A 9692-nucleotide genomic window follows, 5' to 3' on the forward strand; every position below is an offset into this window, starting at 1 on the left:
CCCCGCCCCTGCAGGCCCCGCCCACGGAAGACCACGCCCCCGGCAGGCCGCGGTCCCGGCAGGCCCCGCCCCAGCAGGCTGCCGTGGTCCCGGCAGGCCCCGCCTCCAGATGCCCCGCCCCTTGCTGGCCACGCCCATGGCAGACCACGCCCCCGGTAGACCGCGGTCCCAGCAGGCCCCGCCTCCAGATGCCCCGCCCCTTGCTGGCCACGCCCATGGCAGACCACGCCCCCGGCAGGCCGCGGTCCCGGCAGGCCCCGCCTCCAGATGCCCCGCCCCTTGCTGGCCACGCCCACGGCAGACCACGCCCCCGGCAGACCGCGGTCCCGGCAGACCCCGCCCCCAGCAGGCCGCGGCCACGGCCCCCAGAGACCACGCCCTGTCAATGCCCCGCCCCGCGCGTGACCACGCCCCGTCCGTGCCCCGGCCCGTATTGCCACGCCCCCTCCTAGCCCACCTCCGGGCGGCCCGGCCAGCCCCGTCGCGCCCCCTGCCGGCCAGGGCCGCGATTTGCAGGCACAGGCCAAGTTGGCAGGTTCGCAGCGGAGCCTCTGCCCCACCTCCAGCCCCCAGTACCCCCATCCCGCATCCCAGGACCCTGACCCGACACAGCCAAGGCATCACCGCCCTGCAGCCACGAAGCATCTCAAGCCCCTGCAGGGGGTGGGCTGGACTCTGGGCGTTCGCTCGCTTACCAGGGTGGGGCCCCTTAGGGCACGTGATCGATGGGGTTTGCTCCCCAGGTTGGGGGAAAGGGACGTCTCCCCCAGCAGCCTCGCAGTCTCACACTCTCAAAGCCTCACAGTCTCACAGCCTCACACAGGCGCTCAGAAGCCCAACCTGCAGCTCGCCCGCTGCTGTGCGCTTTGGGAAAGCCCCACGCCCTCTCTGCGCTTGCTTTCGGACCTGTGAACTGGGGGCTGAAAGGCACGTACGCAATTTGTTGAGATTGGATGAATGTGAATAAGACACTAGGGGGGCGTGGGGCGAAAATCAGGGGTGCCTGGGGTCACTGATCTTATTGATGGCCGGGAAGCCAGAAAGCAGTATTCTACTTAATGGTGGCGTGATTTTATAAATCCAGAATCACATTTGCGGTCAACACTAGTGCCATTAGTCCCATTTTTCTGTCCACTTAAGTGTTGGGAGACAAAACAAAATAAAAGAATGATAAATACACATGCAAAGCCAGGCTCTGCCGTGGGAAGCGGAAATTCGCTCTGACCAGCCCAGCCCCACCACCAGGAGCCCTTGGCGTCCTTGATGGCCATCTGGCAGTCCGTGTAAACACACGAAAAAGGACGGGCAAGGGGGCGGCAGCGGCCTATCTCTCCCGCCGCCTGCGTTCAGTGGTCTCAGGCCGTTCCCCCACTCCAGGGAGGTCGATGGCAATGGTCAGGCGAAGGAAGGGAACGGGGGCCAGGCTGGTTGGTCTTAGCAGCAGTTTGTTACATGGAAGAGATGTACGTCATGGAGGCCCCAGGATCTCTCAAGCACGTGCGCCTTTGTCCTCTCAGCTTCTGTCCTCAGCCCCATCTTCCCTGGTTCTCTGACGCACGTGTGCCCCCGAGAGCCCTGGAATCACCCTTATGTAGATCATGGTACCTCTAAAGGGCGCAATATAGTGATGTCATCAAAAGGAGTTACAGAAAGAACACTGAGGCAGCAAACCATACATTGTTTCTTTACATCCGCAGGCCAGGAATCCTGGCCTCACCTTTTACAAGCTACGAGCACTTGGATTAGCGGTCCCAGTGGGAGGAAACCCAGCCAAGTGGCAGGTGCTCTTTCCTGCACGGCAGTACGATAGAATGAGGCTTCCTTTTCATGTTTTTAGATTTTTTTTTCTTTTTGGGTCACACCTGGCGATGCTCAGGGGTTACTCCTGGCTCGTGCACTCAGGGATCACTCCTGGCAGTGCTCGGGGGACCCTATGGGATGCTGGGAATTGAACCCGGGTTGGCCGCATGCAAGGCAAACGCACTGTGCTATCACTCCAGCCCCTTCGATTTCTCAACATATGCTCCTTTTTACTTTCAAAGCCATGAAAATACTTCCCGTCATTTTTGAATCATGGACGAACCCTAAGAAGCCTGGGACCGAGTTTCCCTCTCTGGTCAACGCACCCCACATCTAATGCAGTGAACTGTGAGCTGGGGGCTGGGGGCTCACTCCTGGCTCTGACCTCAGGGTCACTCCGCACAGGGTGCTGGGGACCCGACCAAGGTCAGCACAGCTCAGCCCTTACGCCCTCCACTAACTCTCCAGCCCCTCGAATGAATGTGAATCCTTAATCTAGATATTCTCAAACAGGATTGTGCGTAAACTGTCCCTGAGGCTTGAACTAAACACCTGGGGCCATTCTGGAGGCCCCGGGTGCAAGGGAGAAATCGGGGTTTGTAAAAGAAGGCCGCAGAGGCTGTGGAGGCAGGGAGGGAGGGCGCAGGCACATCGGAACCCTGAATTCTGTCCCCATCCAGGAAATCACTGTCCCTCCCTCTGCCAGCATTGAGGTTAAGGACGGGGCGGCCCCTGGCCGAGCTCAGCAGAGCCCACGTGGAAGGGACTCTTGAACCGCGGGTCGCCGGACACATCACTCACATTTCTCCTGATAACTGTCGCATTCCGTTTGCTGTCTAAGAACACAGGGTGGGAAGGAGGTCTGTGCTCTTATCTGTCTCTTAAAGCACCGTTCTGGGACGGAAAGGGACGAAGGCAACGATTTGCTTTCCCGGTACTTCATGAAACAGGGAAAAATTCTTCCACTAAAGGGAGCGCCTAAACACTGCAAGCCAGTCATAACATGAACTTACCAGCCAAGAAACATCCTAACATGCATTTTTTTTTCTAACCAGGTAGCGAATGCACATTCTTGCTCTCAAGCAGTTTCTCAGCTGTGAGCCACAGTGACCCCGTGAACAGAGAGCAGCCCCTGGCCGTGGCCCAAAGCCCAGTCAATCAATCGATCAATATTATGTCCCTCTTTTAAAGGCCAAGGAGAGGGTCAGAGAGAGGACAGCGGACAGGGCATCTGCCTGCACAGGGCCGACTCAGCACCACACAGGGGGCCCCGAGCCCACGAGGAGCAAGCCCTGAGCACAGCCGGATGTGGCCTCCCTCAACAATAAACCTCCCCGGGTCAAAAAGTTTTTTAAAAACGTTAAGCCACACATCAAACAACAAAGCCAAAAGTCTTGTCTGGGATCCTAAGTGGGAAGCAAAGAATCGGAACGTTTTAAGGTGAGAGATAAAAACCAAACCGAACCAGCAGCTGGAAGACGCACTTTTATTACCGTGATGTGCCCACGGGTCCTTTAGTGAGGACCAAGCAGGTCCCCAGATGGCACTTCATGCCACCAGGGTGAGGGACCGTGAGCCTCAACACAGGCTCTCGACCTGCCCACCAAGCCTCCCTCCGGCCTTGCCTCCTCCCTGTGGCCCCCATTTACGGCCTGGCGGAGACGCACTGGTCAGGGGCAGCTGGATTCGGACTCTTCACCAGACCAACACTGATTTCAATGCCACACCTGGGACTGGCCCATTTCCTGGGCATCCGGGGAACACTGAAAGGGCCAAGCACTGGCCCGGGGCTGGTACCCTGCCTAAAGGCCTTCGCTGTTTGGTTCGGTTCTGTGGCCACACCTAGCAGTGCTCAGAGCCGACTCCTGGCTCTGCACTGAAGGATCACTCCCGGCGGAGCTCAGGGGACCATGTCAGGTGCCAGGGATCGAACCTGGGTCAGCCACATGCAAGGCAAACGCCCTCCCCCTGTGGTATCACTCCAGCTCCTCACTCTTTATTTTGATTTTTTTACTATATATTTTTAATGAATCACCGTGAGACATTGTTACAGACTTACAAACTTCCGTGATTACATTTCAGTCATACAATGACCGAGCACCCATGCCTCCGCCAGTGCCCGTTCCCCACCCCCAATGTCCCCAGTATCCCTCCCGCCACCCACATCCCTTTCCACCCCTGCCTCTGTGGCAGGGACCTTCCCTCCTTCTCTCCCTCTCCCTTTGGGTGTCGTGCTTTGCAATACAGGCAGCAAGCAGCCATCCTGCGTGGCCCATAGTCTCCTCTCAGTGCACGTCTCCCACCCGAGCCATCCTCTGAGCGTCCTTCCCTTAGTGGTCCCTTCTCCATCCCAGCTGCCTCTCTCCTCACTCCTTTTTTTTTGCTTTTTGGGTCACACCTGGCGATGCACAGGGGTTCCTCCTGGCTTTGCACTCAGGAATTACGCCCGGCAGTGCTCAGGGGACCATATGGGATGCCGGGAATCGAACCCGGGCCGGCCGCATGCAAGGCAAACGCACTACCCGCTGTGCTATGGCTCCAGCCCCTCGCTCCTTTTAAGACCTGTGCTCCAGAAGCCAGGGACCCCAGGATTCTCCGCCAGCCAGGCTGGTATTCAGGTCGAGGACTCGAGGCAGCAGTGCTGAGGGTCCCTGGCTCCCCCGTGGGGCTCATCCCACAGTGCTCAGGGACCAGGTGGTGCAGGGGGGTTCAACCCAGGTCAGTTGTGTGCAAAGAGTCTCCTTCCCCTGTGCTCTCTCGCGCCCAGCCTAGGGCCACACGCAGCCACACAGAAGCCAGCAGACCCTCGGCGGCTCCGAGCTGAGACGTGAGCCCCGTCAGGAGAGCGTTTGGAAACGTCGCTGGCCGCGGCTGCTGGACGGTGCCGCTGTGATCTCTGGTGTTGCCCAACGTGGTGATTGCATTGGTCATGTTCCCGCTGAAATTTCCAAAGGTTATTTTGGGGTATTTTGCTTGTTTGGGGTTTGTTTCAACCTATCCACGTTCTGAAAAGGAGAAAAAAAAAATAAATGTCCTGGGAGGCATTGGACTGACAATGGACAGAACTCAGGAGAGTGACCGGGGCCGTCTGGACTAAGGCCTCATCTGGTCTCCTGTTACTCTGATTGGATAAAAAAAAAAACCAACAATAACACGGATGGCAGGGGCTGGAGCGATAGCACAGCCGGGAGGGCGTTTGCCTTGCAAGCGGCCGACCGGGGTTCGAAACCCCGCATCTCATAGGGTCCCCTGAGCACCGCCAGGAGTGATTCCTGAGTGCAGAGCCCGGAGGAACCCCTGAGCATCGCCGGGTGTGACCCAAAAAGCAAAGCAAAAAAAAAAGAAAAGAAAAGAAAACCACGGATGGCGCCGAACTCGCCTCTCCTAGGCCCGCTCAGCGTCTGCCAGGATCACGCCCGCCTGCTCCTGCCCAGTCCCCGGGTCCGGGCGACAATCACCGCAGACCCCTCTCCTGAAGCCTGTCCTGCCTAAGGTGTCAGCTACAGGCTCCGGGGCTGCACCCAGCAGTGCTCGGGGGACCGTGCAGTGCCAGGGATCGGAGCGGCGTGGGGCGTTGGCGAGATGTGCGCCCTAAGCATTGGCTCTCCCGGGCCCCTGGGTCCCCTCGGTGGGTGCAAAGGTCTTAGAGAACCCGGGAGCAAACAGCCGCGGCCCCTCTCGCTCGCTGGCGCCACCTCGTGGCATGACCAGGCTGCGCAGCCGCCGGGACCTGGGCTCTGCACTTCTCAAGGGAGCCCATCCTGGGGAATCGCCAACTTTGGGGTGGCGAGGGGTCAGCTCACAGGGGTTGGCCGAGTGGCCGCCACCAGGGTCACCGCAGGAGCAGACAGGCAGGCAGGCAGGCAGGCAGGCAGGCAGAGAGACACACAACCCGGAACGGGCACCGAGGACGAGGCCACCCCCGAGGCCCTGGAGCCTGTGCCCCGTCAGCCAGCCTGGCTTCTGGCAAATTCCCGACCTTTGACACCAGAAGAGGTCTAGAGGGGCCCGAGGGTGCCAGCTGGCCGCCTTCACCAGCAACTTTGGACTTCTCACCTCCCCGGCCCCTGGGGCGCATCCTCTGCTCTGAAGCCACCAGCCACATCATCACCTGAGCCACCTGCCCCTTCTTGCTCTGGCCAGGCTCCCTTCACCGGCTCCCGTCACTGGGGACCTACTGACCAAAGGACAATGACCGAGAGAGGCCATGAGGCTGACAGAGCGCCCAGGCACACGCCCCTCCTGACCTCCATCCCCGGGAACGGAGAGCAACCCCACCAGGCCCGCCCCTGTGTGAGACACTGGCCGCCACCTCCCTCCCTCTCTCCCTCACTCCCTCCCTCCCTCCGGCTCCTGGAAGGTGCCCTGGGGCGCCCAGTCTCTCAGGGGCTGCCAGCACCAAGCCGCAAACCCATAGGAGAGAAGCGGCTCGGGTGTCACGGGAAGCCGCCAGTGGGGCTCAGGCAGTGACTGGGCCGACTTTGTCCTGCCCCTGACGATTCCTGTCCATGTGCAGCAAGGGGCCACCGTGACAACAGCCCGGGGCGCAGCGGGAGCGGAGGGTGGTTGAGGTCTCAGCCCTTCCCGCAGGCTCCTGCACTGCCAGGCCACTCCACTCATGGCTCCACAGCACGGTGGAGCCGTCAGTTGTGAAGTCGGGTCGCTGCAGCCTGCTGGCCCCGGGGCATCCTCCTGGTCTGCCCTCTCTGCCGCTGGCAACATGCCCACACCAGAGACTCCTTCCGGGGTCATCTGACTAGGAAACAGCCAGGGAAGAGACAGTGCCGTGGGCAGGGCGTCTGCCCCGCACGTGACTGACCCACGTTCAACATCCCCAAACCCCTCAAGCAGATCTGAGCACCGAGGCAGGAGTGAGCCCTGAGCACCGAGCAGAGAGTGAGTCCTGAGCACAGAGCCAGGAGCGACCCTGAGCACAGAGGTGGGAGCACTGTTTGGTGTGGCCCCAGCCCAAGGGAAAAAAAGAGAAAAGAAAAATAAAAGGAAAGGAAAGGAAAGAAAAAGAAGAAAGGGAAAGACATAACAGAAAGAAGCTGAACCCCCCTGGAGTGATTCCTGAGTGCAGAGCCAGGAGCAACCTCGGAGCATCACAGGGTGTGGCCACCCCCCTCCCCGCCCAAGGAAAAAGAAAAGGAACTGAAGGAAAAGAAAAAAGTAACGGGGGCCAGAGACGTAATACAGGGAGTCATTGCAGGACATCCTAAGTAGGATGCTCAGGTAGGAAGCCCTAATAACGGTCTTGTAACCACAGTGCCTTGAATAAAAGGCCCTCCCGTTGATCGTCGATCTGCTCGAGCGGGCCCAGTACCGTCTCCATTGGAGACTTTGTTGTTACTGTGTCTGGCATATCGAATACGTCACGGGGGGCTTGCCAGGCTCTGCCGTGCAGGCGAGATACTCTCGGTAGTTTGCCGGGCTCTCCGAGAGGGGCGGAGGAATCGAACTCGGGTCGGCCATGTGGGCCGCTTGTAAGGCGAACGCCCTACCGCTGTCTCCAATGGAGACGTTACTGGGCCCGCTCGAGCAAGTGCCTTGAATAAAATAAATTTATTTTATCAAGCAAAAAAAAGAAATGTTTATATTTGATCCAAAAATAATTGATTCTCTCAGCTCCACCGCCAAGGCAGTACTGGGGCGCCCTCTGTGGGACAGACAGGGGCTCGCACGTCTGAGAGCCTGGGTCTGGGGACCCTCACTCACTGCCCCTACTCAAATAAACGTTCCCCATTCTCCCCAAGCACCTGCAGAACTTTTTCTGTGAGCTTCCAGCCGACGCACCTTCAAGCTAAAGAAAGACACTGTGGCCAGAGAGATGGCGCAGCGGGAGGGAACTGGTCCTGTGTGCCACCGACCTGGGTTCCATCCCGACACTGCACCGGGTGGGTCCCTCGGGTCCCTCCAGCAGTGGCCCCTGAGCAGAGTCAGGATGTGACCTGAGCCCCCACTCATCCCCCTCCCCCCCCAAAAAAATAATAATAATAATAATAAAAAATAAACCCTGGCCTCAGCCTTGCAAAAGTGCCAGTGGTAATCAGCCGGTGTGACCCAAAAGGAAAAAAACGTTAAAAAACAAGTAAAACGAAGCCCGCCTCATCCACAATGACGTCCAACAGCCGGGAAAGCTCAGCAGGGGCCAGAGCGGCCGCGCGGGGCGGTCAGTCCCGGCGGCGGCGGCAGGAGGGCGCCGAGAGGGAGCCGAGGGCCCCGCGGACACGGAGACGGGCGGCGGCCGCCCAGGGGGCGCCCCAGGGGCTCCCCCAAGCGCCCGCGGCGCCGCCGCGCCTCGCGGGGCCGGACCCGGCACGGGCGCCGCCATCTTCGGAACGCCCGCGGCACCGCCCCCCGCGGCGGCCGAGCCAATGGCAACGCGCGATGGGGCCGGAGCGGCCAATGGCAACGTGCGCCGGGGAAGCCGGCTCGGCCAATAGCAACGCGCGGACGGGAAGCCGGAGTGGCCAATGGCAACGCGCGGATGGAACTGGACCAGCCAATGGCAACGCGCGATGGGGCCGGAGCGGCCAATGGCAACGCGCGGATGGGACTGGACCAGCCAATGGCAACGCGCGATGGGGCCGGAGCGGCCAATGGCAACGCGCGGACGGGAAGCCGGAGCGGCCAAGCCGGCGGGCGGGAACGAGCGGCTGCGGGGAGCGGGTCGCGCGCGCCTTCGGCCCCGGGCTGGTGCGGGTCCCGGGCAGGGGCGCTTCTGCCGTCTCCGCGGCCCGGGGGGGTCAGACCCAGGCCTGGCCCGTGCAGGGCGGGCAGGCCCCGTCTGGGGTCAGCGCTGCCCTCCCGGGCCCGCGTCGCCCACGGCCGCTGGCGTCGAAGGGTCGAGAAACAGAACCGGCCGTTTGGACGGACCGGGCAGCGGGGGCCCCGGGCCAGCCCCCCGGACTCCGAACCCGGACCTGGTACCGGGATCACTCCCGGCGCCGCCTGGGGGCACCAGATGGGCTCTGGGCCTAATCCCTGTCCTGACTTTGGGGTCCCGACAGGCTAGTGATTCCTTCCGGGGGGGTCGTGAAGACCCTGGTTTGCTGCCCAGCCCCCTGCCGCCGCCACTCCCGGGACCCCCTGGCACCTACAAACACGCTGCCCACGAGCTTAACGATGCACATGAGCTTTGTTGCATTGCCTTGACCTTGTACTATCTCTCTGGCTCTGTGGAATTTTTTTTTGGGGGGGGGGTTGGTTGGGCTTGGGTTTGGGGGCCCGGTGATATTAGGGCTTACTCCAGGCTCTGTATTCGGGGGTCACACCTTCCCTGGCCGGGTTTCCCTTCTAGAACCTGTTCTCCGGTACATCCGACTCACAAGGATGCGAGGGAGGGAGCCCGGTCACAAGAGGCGAGGGAGGGAGCCCGGTCCCAGAACAGGCACTGCAGAGGTCCCCAGGGCGCCACCAGAGTAGCCCCTGGGTCACACCCACTGCAAAGGGGAGACTGAGTCTTGTTCAGCTGACTTAACGGTGTCATTCCATAGCTACGTGGAACTTCCCACCGGGGCCCGAAAGCCACCACCGATTGCAAACAGGAACAGCGGGCTGGGGTCCCAGAGGGGCATGGTTAAAGGCCAGTGATCGTTTGCGTCATGGACGCCTGCTGAAACCGCTTTTTCTGGCTTCTGTAGCTATTCGCTTTGCTTGAGCTTGAGTCAACTGACTGAGCACCGGGATGTGAGTTGTGTGTGTGTGTGTGTGGGGGGGGGGTGCTCAAACAAATTATGAAAATGCTGCCGTAAGCGCTCCGGCACCAGGATGTGCTTTTTTTTTTTTCTTTTTTCTTTTTTGGGTCACACCCGGCAATGCACAGGGATTACTCCTGACTCTGAACTCAGGAATTACTCCTGGCAGTGTTTGGGGGACCCCATGGGATA

The 9692-nt window shown here is 60.5% G+C and overlaps 1 protein-coding gene across 1 annotated transcript; it reads left to right on the forward strand.

The window, feature by feature from the left end:
- Window positions 1–7917: 7917 nt before the first annotated feature.
- Window positions 7918–8784, forward strand: LOC130017768 (translation initiation factor IF-2-like). Its single transcript, XM_056108531.1, has one exon. It carries the CDS (start codon window positions 7918–7920, stop codon window positions 8782–8784), a length of 867 nt encoding a protein of 288 aa, XP_055964506.1.
- Window positions 8785–9692: the final 908 nt, after the last annotated feature.

This window comes from Sorex fumeus, unplaced genomic scaffold (genome assembly GCF_029834395.1).
Source record: "Sorex fumeus unplaced genomic scaffold, SorFum_2.1 ptg000218l, whole genome shotgun sequence".
Classification (NCBI taxonomy): domain Eukaryota; kingdom Metazoa; phylum Chordata; class Mammalia; order Eulipotyphla; family Soricidae; genus Sorex; species Sorex fumeus.

Bases quoted from the DNA above. Each gene is read 5' to 3' on its own strand.
- LOC130017768 (XM_056108531.1), top strand. From the start codon at position 7,918: ATGACGTCCAACAGCCGGGAAAGCTCAGCAGGGGCCAGAGCGGCCGCG.